Source organism: Oncorhynchus mykiss, chromosome 1 (genome assembly GCF_057628025.1).
Source record: "Oncorhynchus mykiss isolate SJ-2025 chromosome 1, ASM5762802v1, whole genome shotgun sequence".
Lineage (NCBI taxonomy): Eukaryota > Metazoa > Chordata > Actinopteri > Salmoniformes > Salmonidae > Oncorhynchus > Oncorhynchus mykiss.
Window position 1 is genome coordinate 80850347 of NC_143022.1, and position 25933 is coordinate 80876279.

Sequence of the window (25933 nt, forward strand, 5' to 3'; positions counted from 1 at the left end):
CTATTGTTTCACACAAGTGAGTCCATGAAACTTGTGACTTGAGCAAATATTTACTCCTGAATTTATTTTGGCTTGCCATAACAAATTGGTTGAATACTTATTGACTCAAGACATTAACTTTTCATTTATTAATTTGGAAAACATGATTCCACTTTGACATTATGGGCTATTGTGTGTAGGCCAGCAAACACTTTATATTGAAAATTCAGGCCGTAACAAAATGTGGATAAAGTCAAGGGGTTACTTTTGTCATGCAGGGGATGTTCAGTGACATTGGCAGGCTCTTATGTTATACTCCCCCTGGTGGATGTATCCAACCCCTACATAGAATTGCCTTACCATGGCATGGCCTTTCCATTTCCTTGGCAACTGTAACCAGACACATACATGATTATTAGAAAATGCAATTAACTGTGTTTTGGAATTTTTTTCAAATAAATTAGATCAGATAGTGTAGTGTCTTACAAAAATGTTTTACTTAGAAAAAAATAAGGAAAAACAAACCCCACACAGCAATTCTGTTGCCCAGATATTTATTTACACATTTAACTAGTGGCCATTTACGAAAGAGATATTTTTTACATTACATATACAGTACCAGTAAGGCATATGAAAACTGTACAATTGTAAATTGGACAAAAACAAGCGGAATGATTATTTTACATGAAGCAATGCTACAACTTAAATAGTATGCATACAGACCAAATGTCAATCTTAAAATAAATCAAACATCTTGCAAGAATGTTGTTCTCCTTCTCCACTACTTTCTAAATATCTAATCAAAGCACTGTACTATCAGACATCACCAACTGTAGATTTAACTCAACATAAAGCGGTTATTCAAACCTGTTTCTCCAAAAACACTGCATCATGTGGCCCTTGAGATTCATATTGCACTTTTATTTCAAAATTATCCCCCCCCCTCTTCAGGGCTTTATTTAAAAGGCCCAGTGCAGCAAAAAAACATGATTTGCCTGTGTTTTATATATGCTTCCACACTACGAGGTTGTGATAATTACAATAATGCCCTTTTAGTGTTAGAGCTGTTTGAAAAGAAGGCCTGAAATGTCAACCTGTTTTGGTGGGATGGAGTTTTGGCCTGCCTGGTGACATCACTAGTAAATTTGTTAATACACCAATAAGAAAGAGAGTTCCAAACCCCTCTGCCAATAACAGCTACTATTCCGTTTTCCCCTCACTCAGACCACTCCCAGAGACTGCTATCAAAATTCTTCCTCGAGAAATTGCTCTTTGTTAAGAAGCTATCATTTTTTTTTACTATTTTAATTGAAAACAATCACAGTAAAGTACTTCATTGTTACCCAGAAATGATTTGATATTGAGATCAAAATGGCTGCATTGGACCTTTAAACTAACTTAAGAGCACTCAGATTCAATAGTTTTTCAAAAGATTTCACCAAGTCGCTCCTTGATTTACCGTTGGTATTTCCTATTCCAGAATCACTGTTTGCCAAGGGTCCTGTTGAATTAGTGAACACGAGGAAAATACTGTATGTGTATACCATACATTAATACATACAAATATAGGTACATATGTTTAAGTTCATATTTACAAACACTTAGTCGTGGAGAAATTTGGTATAACCTAAAAACAAAAAGAGACAAGTACATTTAACAGCTTTACAATCTGAAAGTATAACATATTTCTGACCAGACTATATGGGTGAGTCAGTGGTTTCATGGTCCACCTAAGGCCTGTTTATAATGCTGTTATTATGTGAGTGTGTGTGTGCATGTAGAGAGATATGTAGGGACAAAAATGGACATATACTTAATGTGCGTAGTGTACGCAAACCAATGGAGTGTTGATAGGAGTTTTGGGAACTCCTTATAGCCACTTGCCGTATGCGCAATAACAATGACAGAACTCTCCCGGCCTAAAGTATTTTCCACCAGATTTCATCAGTCATAGTTGCTAATGGTTCTCTGATGCACCAACATTCATTTCAGTCACACTTCTGATGCCATTTTGTGTGTGTGTGTGTGTGTGTGTGTGTGTGTGTGTGTGTGTGTGGAGATATGTAGGGATGTGTTGCCACCTCCCAGTATTACATCCATTTGGTGTCCATTTCATAACCAAGCAAAGCATTCCTGTTGCCTTAGCAACAGTCCCCAGAAGAAATCCAAGTGCGTGTGTCACAGATTCAGAAACACATTGGGTAGTGGGGTTCGTGTGTCTAAACCGTTAGCTTCTTGGAGCCGGACTGTGGTTGGCCATTTCCTTACTGCCATCCTTCATCAATGCAGAGAAGACCTAATGGAAATATGTACATGTAAAATTAAATACATAGAGTAGTTCTACATATCCAACAGAAGGTACTGTTGATACAAAAACAAAGCAAAAAACATACAAGCTTCCCTCTCCTCATCTGTTTTCTTCCTTAACCACTAATATTTAAAGACTATAAGAGATTAAGCAACATGGTAAAAAAAAACTACCCAGGAGTCCTCTCCCCTACATAGCGCGCCAGCTTGTACACCTAAAAATTGGAAATGAGTTACCCCTGGTTCGTTCAGCTATCCCTATGGGGGAAATTAATGGGGATGGAATGGGGTTTTGGGATAAAGCCGAAAAAAAGGTTTGAAGCTTAGGAGATCTTATATGTTTTGTTCTGAGATAATATCAGTCAGTTAACATGACCTTTATGAATCATGACACCTTTGTGTGCTTGTTTTCATTACATCCACACATAAAAATTCACAAAACGTGACGTTAGCTGATGAAGATTATCTCTAGAACCAAAACGTATAAGACCTCCTAAACCTGTGTTCATCAGACATTATATTCGCCGTTTATCCCAGAAACCCATTCATTTCCCCATAGACTTTGGCCGACAAGTCATTGAGGAGTTTGCCTCTGTTAGTGCCTACAAAAAGACGCCATTATTATTGCTCTCTATCCGTTGTCATGAAGGGAAGATGAAGGGGAAAGGAAGCCTTTGGAGAGCACTGACACCACCCCATCTTAGCACTGATAAAACCCATCCACAGCAGGCCCCACTTCATAAGTCATTAAATAGATGCCCACTTTTCAAACATTTAATTGGAATTCCAGTTTACTTCTGCTCCACAGGTCAGACTATAGAATCAGACAGTGGGTCTAACTGACCTGGCCCCACTTGCGGTTGCTGCTGAGCATCTGTGTGGCAGTGATGCAGCTGAACAGGTTGTCAGCGGCCATGTCATCAGGCAGGCGGGTAAGGAACTGGGCCATATGGATGAAGTCCATCTGCAGTAGGACCTCCTGGTAGAGGCGCAGGATGCCCAGGCCTGTCCGGAACAGACACTCCTCCCCGTCCCGACAGAACACGTCCCACACGCGACACGCCACATCCAATGGCAACGACTTACTGTACAGGGTGAAGATCCTGCAGGAATGGACCGAGACACACAGAGGTCAACAACGGTTCATCGGCGAGGTGAAGCGAAGCACATGCAAAGGTCACTTTATGAACTGACAATGAATAGAAATGGACAAAGTCTTGAACCATTTTACTTTAGTTCAAAGAGGGCAAGCACTGAAGTGTCATGTTGTCCTGCACTCACCAGTCTATGAGATAAAGGTCAGGGGTGAGGTTGTTGATCTGAAAGTGATTGAACAGCCGTGGGAGGTTCTCTTCAAAGAACACCTCAAAAGCAGCGAAGTATTTCAACATCTGAAAACAAGAGGAAAAAAGTTTTACACCATGGAAACAACATTTATTCATTCAGCATTATAAACTGGGTGTTTCAAGCTCTGAATGCTGATTGGCTGACAGCCGTGTTATATCAGACCGTATACCATGGGTATGACAAAACATTTATTTGTACTGTTCTAATTACGTTGGTAACCAGTTTATAATAGCAATAAGGCATCTCAGGGGTTTGTGATATATGGCCAATATACCACGGCTAAGGCACTCCACGTTGCTTTGAGCGTAAGAACATATTGGCCATATACCACACCTCCTCAGGCCTTATTGCTTAATTCTCTCAGGACAAAAGGTGTGTATGTGTCAGTACCAGGTCGTGGTCCACTCTGAAGAAGGCCATCTGACAGGGCTTGTTGAGCAGGTTCGCAAAAGCGATGAAGGCGTCAGCTTCCTCCAGATTCAGGATTAGCACTGCAGCGATGAAGGACATCCCCTGGACCTGGAAAACACAAGGAACGCATGTCTTAGTTCAATTTTATTTTTCACCAAAATAAACAGTTCCATTAAGAACAGAATCCAATTTAATTGCAGACGTGGGGAGAAATCAGTTCACGGGACAAACATTTAGTCAACGTGGATTGAGAGAAAACACAATTATCTAGGATAAATGAAGTGTTTGCTACTTACATAGCCCACGTCTGGTCTATAACACGTATACGCCCCCAGAACACTGTGCAAGAGGTCATGATAGGGCCCACCCTATAGGGAGAGTAGTCAAATTAATGTCTTCTCTTTTTACTTGAGGTTTATATTGCTTTTGCATATGAACCAAGATGTTCAAATAAACCTAACACTGACCAAACAACAGTGGCACATTCAATGTCAACACCAGGAGATCCAGCAATACAATGAGAAGAATACATTGAAGAACAAAAGCTTCCACACACCACAACAACACTGGGATAGAAACAGCCATGGACAGTATAAGGGTTCTGTTTTATAGTGACAACCACAGAGATATCAAGCCTCTGAGATCAGGTACTGTATTGGTGATGAGAGGAGAGACCTACAGTACCAGTCAAAAGTTTGGACACACCAACTCATTCAAGGGCGTTTCTTTATTTTTACTATTTTCAACATTGTATAATAATAGTGAAGACATCAAAACTATGAAATTAAAACACATGGAATCATGTAGTAACCAAAAGTAGCCACAGCTTTGCACACTCTTGGCATTCTCTCAATCAGCTTCATGAGGTAGGCAGCTGGAATGCATTTCAATTAACAGGTGCCTTGTAAAAAGTTCATTTGTAGAATTTCTTTCCTTCTTAATGCATTGGAGTCAATCAGTTGTGTTGTGACAAGGTAGGGGTGGTATACAGAAGATAGCCCTATTTGGTAAAAGACCAAGTCCATATTATGGCAAGAACAGCTCAAATAAGCAAAGAGAAACAACAGTCCATCATTACTTTAAGACATGAAGGTCAGTCAATACGGAACATTTCAAGAACGTTTAAAGTTTCTTCAAGTGCAGTCGCAAAAACCATCAAGCGCTATGATGAAACTGGCTCTCATGAGGACCGCCACAGGAAAGGAAGAACCAGAGTTACCTCTGCTGCAGAGGATAAGTTCATTAGAGTTACCAGCCTCAGAAATGACAGTCCAAATAAATGCATCACAGAATTCAAGTAACAGACACATCTGAACATCAACTAACTGTTCAGAGGAAACTGCATGAATCAGGCCTTCATGGTCAAATTGCTGCAAAGAAGCCACTACTAAAGGACACCAATAAAAAGAAGACTTGCTTGGGCCAAGAAACACAAGCAATGGACATTAGACCGGTGTCCTTTGGTCTGATCAGTCCAAATGTGAGATTTTTGGTTCTATCTCCACATGTATGGTTCCCACCATGAAGCATGGGGGTGGTGGTGTGATGGTGCTTTGCTGGTAACACTGCCTGTGATTTATTTAGAAATCAAGGCACACTTAACCAGCATTATGCAGCGATATACGCCATCCCATCCGGTTTGCGCTTAGTGGGACTATCATTTGTTTTTCAACAGGACAATGATCCAACACACCTCCAGGCTGTGTAAGGGCTATTTGACCAAGGAGGAGAGTCATGGAGTGCTGCATCAGATGACCTGTCCTCCACAATCACCCGACCTCAACCAAATTGAGATGGTTTGGGATGAGTTGGACCACAGAGTGAAGGCAAAACAGCCAACAAGTGCTCAGCATATGTGGGAACTCCTTCAAGACTGTCGGAAAAGCATTACAGGTGAAGCTGGTTGACAGAATGCCAAGAGAGTGGAAAGCTGTCAAGGCAAAAGGTGGCTACTATGAAGAATCTCAAATATAAAATATATTTTTGATTTGTTTAACACTTGTTTGGTTACTACATGATTCCAAGTGTTATTTCATAGTTTTAATGTCTTCACTATTATTCTACAACGTAGAAAATAATACAAATAAAGAAAAACCCTTGAATGAGTAGGTGTCTAAACATTTGACTGTACCTTCTGAAAAATAAAGAGAGAGGGGAAGGTCCTGGAGATGTCCAGCTTTATCAGGTCCAGACTTGACTCTCTATCCGCCTGCAATGATCCAGAGTCTGTTTTGGAGAAAAAAAATCATGCAAAAATACAATTAGCTTTTTGATAATGATCAATAAACAAAGCACAAAACGTGTTTCTAACTTGTTTTAAATAATGATGGGGCTTATTCTTGCTCTGGGTCTTTGTGTTGCCATGGTACCTACCTTCGGTCTCGTTTTCAGAGCTGGTCTCACTGAAGCTCTTCCACCTCTCCTTAGCCCGAGACAGAAATATCTCAAACAACTCTACAATAGCAGACACAATCAACAATACTGTGGTTAATTATAGTTTATCCAGATTATATACTGCTACTGGTCGTTCAACAGACTATGTGGGCGGTAGGATGGCCGTCATTGTTATAGTAGGCAACTGCTTAGATTGTATACATTAAAAGCTGCTGTAACAGTGAATATTAGCAAACAGGCTGTGAGAACGGAGAGGGGGGGGGGGGTTTGGATAGACAGCATTAAGTAGAGTGTTGTGTTTTTACCGGGGGTGATGTTGAGCTCGTTGCCGATGGCCAGGCTCCAGACACGTCCTCGGACGCTGGGAGGAAGGCCCTGCCACCAGAGCTCTCTGACCCGACGCGTGTTACGCCTGCCAGGGGACACAACACACGTCTATCATTCCGGAGGAACTTTAACCGTGTTAAAACTATGGTAGAGTATCAGAATAGTCTATATATGTCAGTGGAGGCTGCCGAGACAACGGCTCATAATAATGGCTGGAATGGAGAGCATGGAATGTTTTCAAACACATGAAAACCACGCGTTTGTTACCATTCCATTTATTCTGTTCCATTACTATGAGCTGTCCTCCCCTCAGCCGCCTCCACTGTTCTATGTACATTTGACAACACAACCCATTTCAGCTTCTGGTAGTCCTTTGTTTCAAGTGAAAATAATGTTCAGGAGGATCATTTGTGACAAATCAAGATGTCTGCTGTAGCTCAGTTGGTAGAGCATGGCACTTTCAATGCCAGAATGGTGTGTTTGATTCCCAAGACCACCCATATGTAAAATGTATGCACGCATTAATAAGTTGCTTTGTATAAAAGTGTCTGCTAAATGGCATATATTATATATTATCAAGTGTTTGTGCTGGACGATAAAAGGCATTAAAACGGTACTGATCCCCTCAGTGTAGGGAATACTGACATGCAGTCCCAGTTTGGCAGGACGTCATTGTTCCAGATGACCATGGCGTTGGCGATGCTGTCCTCCTGTTTAAACCTCTCCTTCATCTGACGCTTCTTCTTCTGGGCCTCCTTCAGCTCTGACAGAGAAAATAGAGAGAATGGGTTAAGTGTGTGTTAAAGTTCAATTTAACTTCATGGTCCCAATTGGTTTGGCAGCAAAGGAGCATAAAAACAACATTCAACATACATTTGAAGTGGGAAGTGTATATACACCTTAGCAAAATACATTTAAACACAGTTTTTCATCATTCCTGACATTTAATCCAAGTAAAAAATCTGTTTTAGGTCAGTTAGGATCACCACTTTATTTTAAGAATGTGAAATGTCAGAATAATAGTAGAGAGAATGATTTATTTAAGCTTCAATTTCTTTCATCACATTCCCAGTGGGTCAGACGTTTACATACACTCAATTAGTATTTGGTAGCATTGCCTTTAATTGTTTAACTTGGGTCAAACATTTTGGGTAGCCTTCCACAATAAGTTGGGTGAATTTTATCCCACTCCTCCTGACAGAGCTGGTGTAACGGATTCAGGTTTGTAGGCCTCCTTGCTCACACACGCTTTTTCAGTTCTGCCCACACATTTTCTATAGGATTGAGGTCAGGGCTTTGAGATGGCCACTCCAATACCTTGACTTCGTTGTCCTTAAGCCATTTTGCATCAACTTTGGAAGTATGCTTGGGGTCATTGTCCATTTGGAAGACCCATTTGCTGCCAAGCTTTAACTTTCTGACTGATGTCTTGAGATGTTGCTTCAATATATCCACATAATTTTCCTCCCTCATGACGCCATCTATTTTGTGAAGTGCACCAGTCCCTTCTGCAGCAAAGCACCCCCACAACATGATGCTGCCACCCCCGTGCTTCACGGTTGGGATGGTGTTCTTCGGGTTGCAAGCCTCCCCCTTTTTCCTCCAAACATAACAAGGTCATTATGGTCAAACTGTTCCATTGCTGTTTCATCAGACCAGAGGACATTTCTCCAAAAAGTATGATCTTTGTCCCCATGTGCAGTTGCAAACTGTAGTCTGGCTTTTTTATGTCGGTTTTGGAGCAGTGGCTTCTTCCTTGCTGAGTGGCCTTTCAGGTTATGTCGATATAGGATTCGTTTTACTGTGGATATAGATACTTTTGTACCTGTTTCCTCCAGCATTTTCACAAGGTCCTTTGCTGATGTTCTGGGATTGATTTGCACTTTTCGCACCAAAGTACGTTCATCTCTAGGAGACAGAACGAGTCTCCTTCCTGAGCGGTATGACGGCTGTGCGATCATCCGGTCAACAACATTATCAACGTGCTGACAAAAACAAAAAAGAGCAACATATTACCACCGTCATACTCATCCCTAGCCTATCACAGTCTCTTCCCAGTATTTAAAAAAGCAATGGCCACAGGGGCGAAGGAGTGCTTGTACCGGTTAGTCTTAACAGTGGGGCTCTATACTGGGAGCCAGAGAGTAGGACCTGGGGCCAGTTGCATAAAACGTAAGTTAACGCCCCCCTTATCTTATCCCTTAAAAGTTTCCTTAACTGTAACACAGTTGCACTAAACATTTTAAGGAGAATTTCCCCCTTAAATTAAGTGAAACCGTTAAGGGTGCCCATGAGGTCCCTTAACGGCTTCATTCAGTATGGATTTCAATGTAAACAGCATTTGTGGAGGTGAATGTTGCTTTCATCTGCCCTGGTTACAAAAGGAAAACGTCCAGCAGCTAGCTACTTAGATAAACAATGGAAGGTACGCAATCCATAGCTACAACACGTGTTACTATCTTCTGTATCGTTTCGCCCCTCTTAAAATGCAGAAGCTCTATTTTTTCGATATCGCATAATAAATGTGATCTCTTCAATGAGACCTTCAGTCAGTGAAATCAGGTCCCCTCCATAGTAACCAGTGACTCTTTCTGCCGTACATTCCCTCAAAGTACCATAAAACCCTTAAGTTATGCCCTTACCTAAGGAAATGTTTGAGCGGCTCTATGCAACACCCTTAAAAAAATTCTTAAACCCTTAAATCTGCATTGCATGTTGTTTGGGGTTTTAGGCTGGGCTTCTGTATAAGCACTTTTATTATTATTATTTACTTAACTAGTCAAGTCACTTAAGAACAAATTCTTATTTAATATAACGGCCAATCCCGGACGACGCTGGGCCGATTGTGCGCCGCCCTATGGGACTCCCAATCACGGATGGATGTGATACAGCCTGGATTCAAACCAGGGACTGAGATGCAGTACCGTAGCCCGCTGCGCCACTCGGAAGCAGAGATTTAAGTACATTTGATTTGATGTTTTATGCAACTGGGCCCTGGACTTCATGGTGTAGGGGGGGTGGGCACAGTCAGACAGGATGGATTCAGTCTTCCTCACCACTTGTCTGTTGTTCAGATCAGACAGACTCCTCTGCTGGACTCCCCATCATCTTACTGCCCACTTTCACTATTCTAGATAGATATTTTTTGCTTTTACACCATGGTTGACGTACCAACAAATCATAGAAAATTTTAATACAGACTACGTATGACTTATAAAACAGTCATCAAGGTCCTGTCGACCGGGAACTTTGGCAGGTTTCCAGAGACAGAAAATGCACTGCTGGACTTTCATACACATAAGTGTTACACTCAAAGTTCAATGTATTATCAATAATTTTGCCAAGATACTTGTAGTTGTCTATAGTGTCTACCACCTGGCCCTTAGTGTTCTGAAATCAATACACATACTAAATCTTTGGTTGTCACATTCAGTTGTAAGAATGCACTGGCACACCAATGCACTAAATCATCAACAACAAGGCTGTGGGCAGTTTCATTAGCATGAAGGAGACGGACTATTAGAGTCATCCTCAAACTTCAATATCGGTTCTCTTACTGGCTACGACAATCAACAGTGTACAGGATATAGAGGAGCGGTGAGAGGACACACCCCTTTGGGTGTTGTTGATGACAGCTCCCTGACAGGCACAGTCACCCTCTGGGTGTGTGTAGACAGTTAAAACCGTGGTTAGCACATACCTCTCCTCTTGGCTCCTGCCACCATCTCGTCATACTCTTGTTTGTGACGCATGGCCTCCTCAACAGACTTGGCAGGAAGGTTCCTGAACAGAGGGGACGAGATGGATGCCTTCAGAGAGAGGTGTGTGGTTTGGGCATACACACGGGCCATACAGAGTATCAGGAATTACATGTGCATGGTGTTTGGATAAGATTAATGTGCATTCCAGGAAAACAGGCCATCCCCCTGTATGAGGGCACTGCACTATACACAATCAATCACACGGGATGTGTACCGAGGGAGTAGCCAACCAGAGGATTCAAAAAAATACAAAATAAAATAAAATTAAACACTCACGATGGCCTGTCCTCTAGTATCAGAGCTGTGGTAGACAACGGCTCAAACTCCAGGTTTTTCCGCCGCGCTGCAGAGAGCTGGACCTGGGAACCTGGAGCTGGTCCAACCTTCACCGGGTACTCCTTTACATAGAAACACAGGAAACAAGGGGACAAAAACATGTTTACAATGAGGTTTTAAAACCCACATGTAGGCTGTTCTTCACTGTGGTCTACAATCAAATCAAATTGTCCCATGATTCGTAAACAGGTGTTGACTAACAGTGAAATGCTTACTTACGGGCCCTTGCAAAAAATGCAGAGAGAAAAAATTTAATAATAAATAAATAAATATTAATAACACGAGGAATGAGTAATGATAACTTGGCTAAAAACACAGGGTAGCAGTACTGAGTCCGATGTGCAGGGGCACGAGGTATATATGTACATATAGGTAAGAAAAAGTGACTAGGCAACAGGATTGATAATAAACTGTAACAGCAGCGGGTGTGATGAGTCGAGAGTTATTGCAAAAGGGATCAATGCAGACAGCTAAATAGTTAACCAGGACTAACTATTTAGCAGTCTTATGGATTGGGGGTAGAAGCTGTCCAGGGTTCTGTTGGTTTTAGACTTGGTGCATCGGTACCACATGCCGTGCGGTAGCAGAGAACAGTCTATGACTCCTTTTATGTGTGGATGGACCAGTTATTGTACATAACACACCAGTGTTCATCCATCAACTACGGCCCATCTTTGCTCCTGTAGAAGGCAGCCTAATGGCTATGGGAGGCAGGGCTGTCAGGGCTAGGGACATTCTGTAGGCTTAATAGTGTCTACTTTGTCCTAGGCCTTTTCTGCACTGTGTGTGTGTACGTACGTGTGATAAAAAACCTCATTCATAGACCCGGGTTAACCACAGGACAACAGATCTTTTATGAGGTTAGTCTGGATGAGACATAGTTATCATTCATCACCCCCACCCCGCTGGAGTTGGTTCCTCTATGCGTGATGTTCTCCCTCTCCCACAGTTAGTGTAGTCATGGATAATGCTTCTATTGTCATGTGAAGCAGGTAGGCAGAAGTACATCTGGTAGTCTGATGGGCGAAACATATTTTCTATAGTTCCATGCAAAAAGATGGTGAATAATATTTAGAAAAAAGGCATCCCATAGTCCCTGATTAAAGAGATTGTGATTAGGTGTTGATTCAGGCTCAACTGTCTGGAATATGATCCTGATGAAACAAAAACCAGATGTATGTCAGTATATTGTAGTTTACTACTTTGTTGTGGAATGGGAATAGTCTAAGTGTAACATCCTACTTCTTGCCTTCATCATTATTCATTGAGCTTCAGTCTCAGTTGACCGCATCTGTAAACAAGCACCCAGTGTGTCTCTGTCTCAATCTCATTTAGAGCAGCTCAGAATCCCACCTGACTTGAGCATGGTAGGAATGCTAACCCACTCAGCGCAGTGCCGGGGTGCACATCCTCCATAACAGTCAGAGGAAGAGGGCCAGTGAGGAGTAGGGAGGGTGAGCTGTCAGAGACACCGCCACACAGCATGCAGAAGTGTGGTTAGGGGGGCAGAGTAGCCAGCTGGGGTCTCAGCTGCAGACTGCAACAGCAGAGCAGAGAGACAGCTACACACCATCCCCCACCACCACTAGTGGTTTAACCAATAACGCCCTTTCATCCAGACACCCACTCCTGTCCCTTTGCCTCAATTCCCACCTGTTGCAGACATACACACCACCACCAGAAGCATCACAACAGAGACATTCAATGGACATTTCCATTCCATTAGTTTGAGTTGGTAATTCCTACAATGTTAAGAGTTCTAGAGTTTGGATACCAGATCATTTATATGACACCAGACCAACACAAATATATCTTGATCTTCATTCATTTTTATGGGTAGAACTCAAACAGGTTGTGGTTGAGTCCGATATAGAGTGATACTAACCTGCTGGATGGTGAAGGAGTCTTTAGGATCTTTAGTAGTGTTCTCCCTCAGGGGAACCTTTCCAAACAACCTCCACCCAGGAGCAATCTGAGAAGGTGGCTTTGGCTCTTTGGGCTTCCTAGAAAACAGGTTTCTGGAGGAGAGAGAGTGACAAATATTTAAAAGAAGAGACAGACATATCTGGAAGGAAAATGTACATGGTGAAAGAGGGTGGTACAAATCTCAGGGAAGTAGAGGATGGAAAGAAGGGTGCTGAGCAATGAAAAGATAACATGTACACACATGCTCGCACAAACACACAGTCCCCTGAGGTTCCCAGGTTTTTATCCTGCCCTGTGTACCGTAAGTGTGTGAAGAGTCGGGTTGGGCCATCAGCGAAGCTGCAGTGATATGAGAGAGTTTCTGGCTGTCTGCTGGGTGGAGTGAGTGTGTGGTACAATGGGGGCCAGGTCAGCCATGTTTGTTCTTCCCTTGTTGTGAAGGAATTCAGAAAGGCACCCTCCCCAAGGTCGTGTTGCTACGGATTGTTGGATACAGTACATCAGTGATAACTCTTATACAAACGTGATCCAGGACACAGTCCATCATCTAACATCCTCAAACACCTGAAGATTATGATCATCATCGTCATCCCAACCATGCCATCATAATCACCTCAGTGGAATCAAACATAAGAATCCAGCACCACAAACCAGTATTTCCTCTAATGCTGTGCACACAGGCAGTGGGACAGAGTGAGCCGTAGATCACTTGTTATTCATTTCAAAGTGATCAGCAGTGTGGTACAAACAAGTTAATTCCATCTGCAAACATGGATTCTGGTTGGATGAGGACGTTGACAATGATGGATGAGGACGTGCTCGTTGCTAGCTCAGCGTAGTACTAGGTGTTAGCCTATGCCTCCTCATAATGACTAAATGGCAACCTTGACTATCAAGAAGTGCAAGACACACAGTACCAGCAACACCACAAGTTATGAGTGTGTGCAGTGCTCACAAGAACCTTTGAGCTCAGTATCGATTGCAGTTAACATAGGATAATTGAACGACGTGCTGTGGCGATGCGTCTTACGCAGCCTGTAGCCTAACGGAGGTCTAACTTTAGTACTGTAGCTAGGAACCCTGTCCCTGCGCCACACCAAATGACAGGTTCCATTTCTCCGGGCCATGGATAAAAGATCTAGGAGCTGTGGGGCTGAGTAGCACAGGGCTCAGCCACAACACTCCTCACAGCACCTGTCACAAGCAGCTCTCTGTCATTAGACAACATTCTCACAAGTTAAGGAGGGGGTTCAGTTCGTTACGGTCTGGTCTGCATACAGGACGAAGAAAGTGCTTTGGAGATTTTAGTTTAGGAGGACTATGCCGTGTGTATAATAAGCTTTAATAGAGAACTGCTACAAAGGCCTATCCTATATAGCTAGGCCTAGCAGTGATGACTTTCTAGAATAAGAGAGTGTCTCCACAGCATTGCAAGCAACTCAAAATCAATACTCTGAAATTGAATTGATTCAGCTCCAATAGTACAGTACTTTTATAGGGGTGAGAGTGGGGTAGGCGGGAGGGTAGCAGAGAGATCGAGACAGATAGAAAACATTTTCTCTGCAGTCTCATTGCTTGTTGTAGTATGAAATCCAGGCAATAAAGAGGTAGAACACCGCAATTCTCTCCAACATTACCCTGGGCTGCAGGAGAAACTGGAGGCCTGCAAATCTCATGAAGTCAACGCATGGAGGGAATAGTGTTACAGGTAGATGTTGTGTTGTACAGGATGTCTTATCCAGCTGTCAGGCTTCAGATTATATTTATCCTAGCTGATATTAAAATGCTTCCTGAGTTTAAAGTCTCTTTGCTGTTCAAGCATTTTTGCTTTAATGGCACAAAACAATGACCCAGATGCCTTGTGCTTCATCAACCTGTTCATCTGTAGAAGTTGGACGACATGGGCTAATTTCATTCACAAGCTACACATCCACCCTCCTGTCAAACCCACATTAGCAGGATGATGATCATGAGGAGTTGTGATCGCTTTCTCCAGTCTGCTGCCTTGCACTGTAACGAACATGAAGGCGCACCAGATAAACAATGACATTGACCAGGCCTGCAGGTGCTTGAATAGATGCTCTCAGTAATTATGCATGGGCCTAGGATTGCAAAATTCCATTAACTTTCAAAACATATTTTTTCCAGAAATACAGGATTTCCTGCTCATCACCTCATAATTCCAGGAATTCTCATACCAGGATTTCTGGAAAACTGGTTATTTGGGGAAAGTTACCAGAATTTCACAACCCTACAGTATGGGCAGAGTCACTACAAAACATGGTCATTATGGATAACCAGCTACAGTAATGAGCTGCTGGAAAAGGGTAGTTGGCTGCTTGTAGGGTAGCCCATCAGTCTCATTAACTATAAATGGCACTGTGGATGCCATCAGAAGTCTAACCCCTAAGGAGATAGGCCTCGCTTAACTATTGCTTAGTCTACCATATCCTTTATTACCACAATAACTGACTAATATCCATTACTACTCTCAACACATGCTCACTATGGTAATTCAACATATGGCATTCCGAAATAAGATGTTTCCCAACACGTGTATGCGTGGGTTTGTTGTAGTGGTGGTGAGGGAGTGTGTGTGAGCAAGTGCAGTGATGGTTACGCTTTTCATATTACCTGGTGAAAAAATCTGAGATTCCAAACTTCTTAGAAGAGGACAGAACTGTCGACCCGTCGGGGAGTTTCTCTGGGGCACTTTGACGACGACCGACATCATAAGTGTTTCTAGAGCAGTCCGCACCCCCCTCATCTCCAAATAACATGTCCCCATCCTCCGGGCTGAGAGGGGTGGCATCACAGCTGAGAGAGACTGTGATGTTTGGGTTAGTCCTGAGGCTGAGAGGCCTAGCTGGGAGACTGCACTCACTCAAATCCTCTCTCATGCTGGGTTCTGTGTTTGGACTGTTGGTGTTTTCAGAAAGTGTTGACGGAGAGGGAGACGGGAGTTTGGCACTTGATTCTGAAGGGACACCCTCAGAGTCCGGAACACTACTCGCTGCATCGGGGGGCTTGGCAGCTGCTGGGGGAGCTCCCTCTGGGCTGCTATGCCTCAACCCCGTGCTGTTTCTCTCACATAATGCAGGTGATGACTGGATGTTTTGGAGCTGCAGATTAGAAGCATGCACCACGACGACATCAAATGGAACATTTGTGGTTCTTTCTGAGGAAACAGCATCCAAATCACATGTGGCTTCAGTGTTTACAGTATGCAGGCCACCATTTGCTACATTTACTTCCATGACAGAGCAGTCAAGTCCTTGGCATAGCAGTCGGTTGCATGTGTCCATCTGGCTACAATAATCAGTATCCACATCTGTAGACCAATCATCATTTGATAAATAACAATCCATATCCCCATTGGCCATTTTCATGTCCAAATCAACAGAGTCCGTGAAAGTGTAATTCTGTTGAGGGTTGTCTATAGGCCTACATGACAATGGAGAGAGAGATGGCGGCTGTGGCCCTGGCTCCATATTAGAATCCCCCTCGTTCAGTGTACCCGAGTTGGAATCTTGAGTCTCCCCCTCATAATCCAGTTTTCCCCGCTGTGAAACACGAGCCAGCTGCAGTAACATTCCGTTCCCCTCCTCGTGTCTGTAGGCGCTTGCGGCTGTGTCTGAGCAGGAAAAGGGCCCCCCGTTCCCCCCTCCGTCAGCTTCCGACCCGACCATCAGCTGAACCGATGACTCAGTAAATCCATTAAATCTGTGGTCGTTCGGGTGCGGTGGGTCGTTGCACAGGTTTGAAATTACACCGCTTTCATGCATCTGAATGGGGAGACAGTCTGCAACCAAATCCCGCATTATTGTATTCCCAACTCGGACGTTCTGCGATGGTAACACGACACATTCAACGATTGGACTCTTCCCATTGCTGGCTATATAAACATAACCTTTCCCCGTTTGACCCTCATCCGCCGCGCATACTCGGCTTCTGTTGTCGATCAATGGGCGAGAGGTTGCTATTATATTACAGTCGGCATGTGAACCGTAAGATTTACCTGCCTCTTCATTTTCGTTGACATCGACGGGCAAAACAAGAACCACATCTCCATGTTCTGCTGTTTCCATTTCATGTACCCTCCGCGAAGCTGGTTATAGCTTCGGACATAAAATCCTGCAGCGTCGCCCTCTCGGACGTCTGAGCTCCCAGTCTTCGTTGTTCTTTGAGAGCGTGACCATGTTTTGTAGTCTGTCGTTTTTAATCTGGCAGACCCACAAAAACAGCATACTGTTTTGATGAACGTTTGGTCAAAATAACATTTCAATCGGGCCTGTGCTGTAACAGATTAATGCAATCCCTATGTACCAGTCAGCAGCACTAATACCACAACCAGTAGCCATTTTGAAGTGTTCATTACGTCACGTCTTTCCGGACTCGCTAAACCCAAAAGTCAGATGTCTTGGATACGAAGTGACATCTTCTTTTGAGAAAGCGTAATTACATATAGGAATAAACCACAGGCTACATACTCTGTGGAATAAACTTGCATGATATTTTTCTGTGATAGCCTATTGATATAGCTAGCCTACCTTTTTAAATAGTTGAACCAAAGACAATAACCTTTTGGTTGAATAGTGGCCATATTTAGGCTGGATTGTATTTTTATTTTATAGAGGGAAAATGGAGTTATGTATTTGAGTGTGATACCAATTAATCGTCTGAAAGTTGCCCACGTTTGCTCTGTCTCTCTCGTGCTCAAGTTCTCGGTGGAACCGCCAGGGGACGTTGTGACCACGCTTGAAACACGACTTTAAGTGCAGTAGGCAAAGGCCAAATAAACTCAGCAAAAAAAGAAACGTCCCTTTTTCAGGACCCTGCCTTTCAAAGATAATTCGTAAAAATCCAAATAACTTCACAGATCTTCATTGTAAAGAGTTTAAACACTGTTTCCCATGCTTGTTCAATGAACCATAAACAAGTAATGGACATGCACCTGTGGAACGGTCATTAAGACACTAGCAGCTTACAGATGGTAGGTAATTAAGGTCACAGTTATGAAAACTTAGGACACTAAAGAGTATTTTCTACTGACTCTGAAAAACACCAAAATAAAGATGCCCAGGGTCCCTGCTCATCTGTGTGAACTTGCCTTAGGCATGCTGCAAAGAGGCATGAGGACTGCAGATGTGGCCAGGGCAATAAATTGCAATATTCGTACTGAGACAGCTAAGACACCGCTACAGGGAGGCAGGACGGACAGCTGATCTTCCTCGCAGTGGCAGACCACGTGTAACAACACCTGCACAGGATCGATACATCCGAACATCACACCTGCGGGACAGGTACAGGATGGCAACAACAACTGCCCGAGGTACACCAGGAATGTACAATCCCTCCATCAGTCCGTAATAGGCTGAGAGAGGCTGGACTGAGGGCTTCTAGGTTGTAAGGATGTCTGGTGGTTGTCCTCACCAGACATCACCGGCAACGTCGCCTATGGGCACAAACCCACTGCCGCTGGATCAGACAGGGCTGGCAAAAAGTGCTCTTCACTGACAAGTCGTGGTTTTGTCTCACAAGGGGTGATGGTTGGATTCGCATTTATCGTCGAAGAAATGAGCGTTACACCGAGGCCTGTACTCTGGAGCGGGATCAATTTGGAGGTGGAGGGTCCGTCATGGTCTGGGGTGATGTGTCACAGCATCATTGGACTGAGCTTGTTGTCATTGCAGGCAATCTCAAGACATCCTCCTCCCTCATGTGGTACCCCTCCTGCAGGCTCATCCTGACATGAACCTCCAGCATGATAATGCCACCAGCCATACTGCCCGTTCTGTGCGTGATTTGCTGCAAGACAGGAATGTCAGTGTTCTGCCATGACCAGCGAAGAGCCGGGATCTCAATCCCATTGAGCACGTCTGGGACCTGTTGGATCGGAGGGTGTGGGCTAGGGCTATTACCCCGAGAAATTTTCGGGAACTTGGGGGCCAAATACAACCACGGGCCGCCAGTTGGGGAACCCTGCCATATAACATTCTAAGTGTTAGGCATATGTAAGGGTGTAATTATTTTAGTACATAAATGCAAGAGGTTCTCACAGTATCTTGGCTTATTTACTCTTCTGTTTTCATGAGCCCTTTTTGTTTTTGGAATTAATAGAATGGTTAGAGTTGGTAATAACAATGTAATCACAATACTGTGGGTTCCTTTTACACAAAATAAACCCCTTTTTAGAGTTCAAAATTGCAATGCATACAATAAATGCCTCACGTTTTATGAATGAACCTTGACTCTGTTGCCTACTTTTAGTAACACAGAACATAGACGCCAAGACAATAACATTGAAGCAAAATCCTGTACACAATGAGTGTATGACTTAACCTATGGAACCGGTTCCATAAACATTGAGCAAAAATTACCCCCCAAAAAATAGTTAACTTTGCTTTAGCAATAAGAAGGCTTCACTATTATCACAGAGTATCTACTATTGTTTTGGTTCCCTCCATTTGTATTAACTCTACCCATCATCTCGCTACTCCACCTCCAATTTTAGTTCACCCTTCAAAGAGACTTTCCGCAATCCTCTATTTACTATCCTCAGTAATCGGTTGTCCTTTATTCATAACCTTACACATACGGTGCATTCAGAAAGTATTCAGACCCCTTGACTTCTTCCACATTTTCTTACGTTACAGCGTTATTTTATAATTGATTAAATTAAAAATGTTCCTAATCAATCTACACACAATACCGCAAAATGACAAAGTGAAAACAGGTTTAGACATTTTTGCAAATGTATAAAATATAAAAACAGAAATACCTTATTTACATAAGTATTCAGACCCTTTGCTATGAGACTTGAATTTGAGCTCAGGTGCATCCTGTTTCCACTGATCATCATTGAGAAGTTTCTACAACTTGATTGGAATCCACCTGTGGTAAATTCAATTGACTGGACATGATTTGGAAAGACACACATCTGTCTATATAAAATGTCCCACAGTTTACAGTGCATGTCAGAGCAGAAACCAAGCCATGATGTCAAAGGAATTGTTCGTAGAGCTCCGAGACAGGCTTGTGTTGAGGCACAGATCTACGGAAGGGTACCAAAAAATGTCTTCAGCATTGAAGGTCCCCAAGAACACAGTGGCCATCATTATTAAATAGAAGAAGTTTGGAACCACCAAGACTCTTCCTAGAGCTGGCCGCTTGACCAAACTGAGCAATCAGGGGAGAAGGGCCTTGGTCAGGGAGTTGACCAAAAACCCGATGCCCACTCTGACAGAGCTCCAGAGTTCCTCTGTAGAGATGGGAGAACCTTACAGAAGGACAACCATCTCTGCAGCACAACACCAATCAGGCCTTTATGGTAGAGGGGCCCAGACAGAAGCCACTACTCAGTAAAAGACACATGACAGTGTGCTTGGAGTTTGCCAGAAGGCACCTAAAGACTCTTAAGACCATGAGAAACACGATTGTCTGGTCTGATGAAACCAAGATTCCTGGCTTAGGAAGGCCACCAAATATTCTGACATTTCCATCCCCAATTACAACATTTTTTGACAAGATAGAACTGCCAAAGGGGGCGGAGTTGCAATCTACTGCAGAGATAGCCCGCAGAGTTCTGTCATACTATCCAGGTCTGTGCCCAAACAATTCGAGCTTTAAAAATACACCTTTCCAGAAATAAGTCTCTCACCGTTGCGGCTTGCTATAGACGCCCCTCAGCCCCTAGCTGTAATCTGGACACCATATGTGAATTGATTGCCCCCCATCTATCTTCAGAGTTCGTACTGTTAGGTGACCTAAACTGGGATATGCTTAACACCTGGCCATCCTACAATCTAAGCTAGGCCCTCAATCTCAAACAAATTATCAAGGAACCTACCAGGTACAACCCCAAATCCGTAACCATGGGCACCCTCATAGATATCATTCTGACCAACTTTCCCTCTAAATACACCTCTGCTGTCTTCAACCAGGATCTCAGCGATCACTGCCTCATTGCCTGCGTCCGTAATGGGTTTGTGGTCAAACGACCACCCCTCATCACTGTCAAATGCTCCATAAAACACTTCAACGAGCAGGCCTTTCTAATTGACCTGGCCCGGATATCTTGGAAGGATATTTACCTCATCCCGTCAGTAGAGGATGCCTGGTTGCTTTTAAAAAGTGTTTTCCTCACCATCTTAAATAAGCATGCCCATTCAAAAAATGTAGAACTAAGAAGAGATATAGCCCTTGCTTCACCCCAGACTTGACTGGCCTTGACCAGCACAAAAACATCCTGTGGCATACTGCATTAGCATCGAATAGCCACCCGCGATATGCAACTTTTCAGTGAAGTCAGGAACCAATATACACAGTCAGTTAGGGAAGCTAAGGCTAGCTTTTTCAAACAAAAATTTGCATAATGTAACACTAATTCCAAAAAGTTTGGGGACACTGTAAAGTCCATCGAGAATAAGAGCGCCTTCTCCCAGCTGCCCACTGCACTGAGGCTAGGAAACACTGTCATCACCGATAAATGTACGATAATCGAAAATCTCAATAAGCATTTTCCTAAGGCTGGCCATGCTTTCCACCTGGCTACCCATACCTCGGCCAACAGCTCTGCACCTGCCGCAGCAACTTGCCCACGCCCCCCCTGCGCTTCTCCTTCACCCAAATCCAGAAAGCTGATGTTCTGAAAGAGCTGCAAAATCTGGATCCCTACAAATCAGCTGGTCTAGACAATCTGGACTCTTTCTAAAATTATCTGCTGAAATTGTTGCAAACCCTATTACTAGCCTGTTCAACCTTTCTTTCGTATCGTCTGAGATCCCCAAAGATTGGAAAGCTGCCGCGGTCATTCCCCTCTTCAAAGGGGGAGACACTCTAGACCCAAAATGCCATAGACCTATATCGGCCCTGCCTTTCTAAGGTCTTCGAAAGCCAAGTTAACAAACAGATCACCGACCATTTCGAATCCCACCGTACCCTCTTCACTATGCAATCTGGTTTCCAAGCTGGTCATGGGTGCACCCCAGCCACGCTCAAAGTCCTAAACGATATCATAACCGCCATCGATAAAAGACAGAAATGTGCAGCCGTCTTCATCGACCTGGCCAAGGCTTTCGACTCTGTCAATCACCGCATTCTTATCGGCAGACTCAATAGCCTTGGTTTCTCAAATGACTGGCTCGCCTGGTTCACCAACTACTTCTCAGATAGAGTTCAGTGTGTCAAATCGGAGGGCCTGTTCTTCGGACCACAGGGTTCAATTCTCAAGTCTTTTTCTCTGTATATATCAATGATGTCACTTTTGCTGCTGGTGATTCTCTGATCGAACTCTACGCAGACGACACCATTCTGTATACATCTGGCCCTTCTTTGGACACTGTGTTAACTAACCTCCAAACAAGCTTCAATGACATACAACACTCCTTCCGTGGCCTCCAACCACTTTTAAATTCTAGTAAAACTAAATGCATGCTCTTCAACCGATTGCTGCCCGCACCTACCCGCCTGACCAGCATCACTACTCTGGACGTTTCTGACAGAATGTGGACAACTACAAATATCTAGGTTTCTGGTTAGACTGTAAACTCTCCTTCCAGACTCACATTAATTATCTCCAATCCAAAATTAAATCTAGAATCAGCTTCCTATTTCACAACAAAGACACCTTCACTTATGCTGCCAAACATACCCTCGTAAAACTGACTATCCTACCAACCCTTGACTTCGGCGATGTCATTTACAAAATAGCCTCCAACGCTCTACTCAGCAAATTGGATGTAGTCTATCACAGTGCCATCCGTTTTGTCACCAAAGCCCAATATACTACCCACCACTGCGACCTGTATGTTCCCATTGGCTGGCCCTCGCACATATTCGTCGCCAAACCCACTGGCTCCAGATCATCTATAAATCTTTGCTAGGTAAAGCCCCACCTTATCTCAACTCACTGGTCACCATAGAAGCACCCACCAGTAGCACGTGCTCCAGCAGGTATATTTCACTGGTCATTCCCAAAGCCAACACCTACTCTGGCCGCCTTTCCTTCCAGTTCTCTGCTGCCAATGACTGGAACGAATTGCAATAATCACTGAAGATGGAGACTCATATCTCCCTCTCTAACTTTAAGCATCAGCTGTCAGAGCAGCTTACCGATCACTGTACCTGTACACAGCCCATCTGTAAATAGCACACCAAACTACCTCATCCCCATATCTTATTATTTTTTTTGTTGCTATTGTCATGACGTTTTTAGTAGGTTGACCCGCCCTTGTTTTGTGCTGGATTGTCTTTATGTTACGTGTGTGCGTTTTAGGTAGAGGTGGATTTATTTTCTTAACTTGGCACCCTGTGTTTTTTGGGTTGTCACGTTGTTGTCCGCGCCCTGTATTATTGGGCTTATCATTTTGTGTGCCGAAGTAAAGAGCACTTTTGCACAGTGGAACTCTCTGCGTCTGATTCCTTCACCCACCTAGTCCCGCGTGACAACTATGGCCTATTTATTGCCTTACCTCCCTAATCTTACTACATTTTCACACACTGTAAATAGATTTTCCACTGTGTTATTGACTGTACGTTTGTTTATCCCATGTGTAACTCTGTGTTATTGTTTTTGTCGAACTGCTTTGCTTTATCTTTTCCAGATCGCAGTTATAAATGAGAACTTGTTCTCAACTGGCCTACCTGGTTTAATAATATATCTATATTTTTTAAAGATTGTACTCTTTGGCCTGAATGCCAAGCGTCACGTCTGGAGGAAACCAGGCACCATCCCTACGGTGAAGCATGGTGGTGGCAGTATCATGCTGATGAGATGTTTTTCAGCACCAGGGACCGGTAGAGTAGTCAGGATCGAAGTTAAGATGAAGGTACAGAGAGCAAGGTATAGAGAGGTCTTTGATTAAAACCTACTTCAGAGAGCTCAGGACCTCAGACTGGGGTGAAGGTTCATCTTCCAACAGGACAACAACTCTAAGTACACAGCCAAGACAATGCAGGAGTGGCTTCGGGATAAGTCTCTGAATGTCCTTGAGTGGCCCAGCCAGAGCCCAGACTTGAACCCAATCGAACATCTCTGCAGAGATGGGGGGGGGGGGTAATCAATTTAAGAATAAGGTTGTAGCATAACAAAAATGTGCAAAAAGTCAACAGGACAGAATACTTTCAAAATGTACTGTAGGTTATGCTTATTCATATACATTCTATATATAGGACAAACAAAATTTCACAGGCAGTAGTGGTGACTAGGCACATTTTTAAACAAGGGGCCATTTTAACATCTCCAAATAGAAACAAGCTGTGATGAAACTCATTGTCCATTTAGGTTCTCTACCGGCTTGAAAATGTTTTGCCAAATATCTCACCATTCACACGTTATACTGTCCAAGGCATTAATGTCCAATAATTTAAGCTAGTATAATGTTAATCACTAGGCCTAAAGTACCAGTCAAAAGTTGACACACCTGGTCATTCAATAGTTTCTTTATTTTTACTATTTTCTACATTGTAGAATAATAGTGAAGACATCAAAACTATGAAGTACGTCACGGTCTTCCTCCTCTTCATCTGAAGAGGAGAGGCGAGAAGGATCAGAGGACCAAAATGCGGCGTGGTATGTGTCCATAGTGAATTTTAATAAAGAAAACACTGAACACTGCAACACTATACAAAAACAATAAACCAATGACGACCGTGAAGCTACAAATGAGACCTGTGCTGACACAAGCCACTAACATAGAAAATCACCCACAAACAAACAGTGCAACCCAGGCTACCTAAGTATGATTCTCAATCAGAGACAACTAATGACACCTGCCTCTGATTGAGAACCGTACTAGGCCGAAACATAGAAATCCCCAAATCATAGAAAATCAAACATAGACTGCCCACCCAACTCACGCCCTGACCATACTAAATAAATACAAAACAAAGGAAATAAAGGTCAGAACGTGACAACGTAACACATATGGAATCATGAGGTAACCAACAAAAAAAAAGCGTTAAACAAATAAAAATATATTTTACATTCTTCAAAGTAGCCACCCTTTGCCTTGATGACAGCTTTGCACAATCTTTGCATTCTCTCAACCAGCTTCACCTGGAATGTGGAGCGATGGGTATCGATGCTTCGAGGGTGACTGTGGATGTGTGCAGAGGGTCCCTGGTTCGAGCCTGGCGAGGGGACGGACTGAAGGTATACTGTTACACTTTGGTGCAATTCTTCACAAGTTGTGGCATATTTTCACAGCTCTTAGTACAAAATTCAAAACAGATCATCAAAACTCTAAGAACATTTTCTATTGCTTAAGTGCAACACACAAAATCACAGTCATTTCACCAAACTGAATCTGTGTTTCATCTAGAAATCCACGTTTCACATTGCAATACATGTTCATATGAATTAATTGCCTTTCACAATGCAATGCTCTCTTTTACTTTTGATATGATTCTCTTCTCATTTGTTAAAATACATTTTACTATTACTTAATTTGACTGCTCTTAATTGATAAACCTATAGATTTTAAACTGGTTTGTCTACTACAGAGTTTGAAAAAACACCAGTCTTTACATCTGGGAAGAGGCAACTTCGGGAGTTCCTCTGTCCATAGTCTATGTTCTTTTGCCCATCTTAATCTTTTATTTTTATTGGCCAGTCTGCGATATGGCTTTTTCTTTGCAACTCTGCCTAGAAGGTCAGCATCCCGGAGTCACCTCTTCACTGTTGACGTTGAGACTGGTGTTTTGCGGCTACTATTAAATGAAGCTGCCAGTTGAGGACTTGTGAGGCGTCTGTTTCTCAAACTAGATACTCTAATGTACTTGTCCTCTTGCTCAGTTGTGCACCGGGGCCTTCCACTCCTCTTTCTATTCTGGTTAGAGCCAGTTTGCGCTGTTCTGTGAAGGGAGTAGTACACAGCGTTGTACGAGATCTTCAGTTTCTTGGCAATTTCTCGCATGGAATAGCCTTCCTTTCTCAGAACAAGAATAGACTGATAAGTTTCAGAAGGTTCTTTGTTTCTGCCCATTTTTATCCTATAATCGAACCCATAAATGCTGATGCTCCAGATACTCAACTAGTCTAAAGAAGGCCAGTTTTATTGCTTCTTTAATCAGAAAAACAGTTTTCAGCTGTGCTAACATAACTGCAAAAGGGTTTTCTTATGATCAATTAGCCTTTTAAAATG

General features: G+C 43.1%; 1 protein-coding gene across 1 annotated transcript; it reads right to left on the minus strand.

Annotated features, from left to right (window-relative positions):
* Positions 1-516: 516 nt before the first annotated feature.
* tbc1d12a (TBC1 domain family, member 12a) lies at positions 517-17618 on the minus strand. The gene is made up of 13 exons (XM_021612662.3): positions 15423-17618; positions 12748-12880; positions 10803-10924; positions 10466-10548; positions 7411-7528; positions 6744-6850; positions 6418-6498; positions 6176-6270; positions 4341-4412; positions 4024-4152; positions 3568-3677; positions 3131-3389; positions 517-2275 (listed from the first exon to the last, which is right to left on the minus strand). The coding sequence occupies exons 1-13, from the start codon at positions 16874-16876 to the stop codon at positions 2207-2209; spliced, it is 2832 nt and encodes a 943-aa protein (XP_021468337.3). The 5' UTR covers positions 16877-17618; the 3' UTR covers positions 517-2206.
* Positions 17619-25933: the final 8315 nt, after the last annotated feature.

Excerpts from the sequence above, each read along its gene's own strand:
- tbc1d12a (XM_021612662.3), bottom strand. The coding sequence starts at position 16,876 with ATGGAAACAGCAGAACATGGAGATGTGGTTCTTGTTTTGCCCGTCGAT. Across the intron at positions 10,549-10,802 it reads ATACTAGAGGACAGGCCATC|GAACCTTCCTGCCAAGTCTG; the intron begins GTGAGTGTTTAA and ends CCCTCTGTTCAG. Across the intron at positions 6,851-7,410 it reads CTGCCAAACTGGGACTGCAT|GCGTAACACGCGTCGGGTCA; the intron begins GTCAGTATTCCC and ends GTCCCCTGGCAG.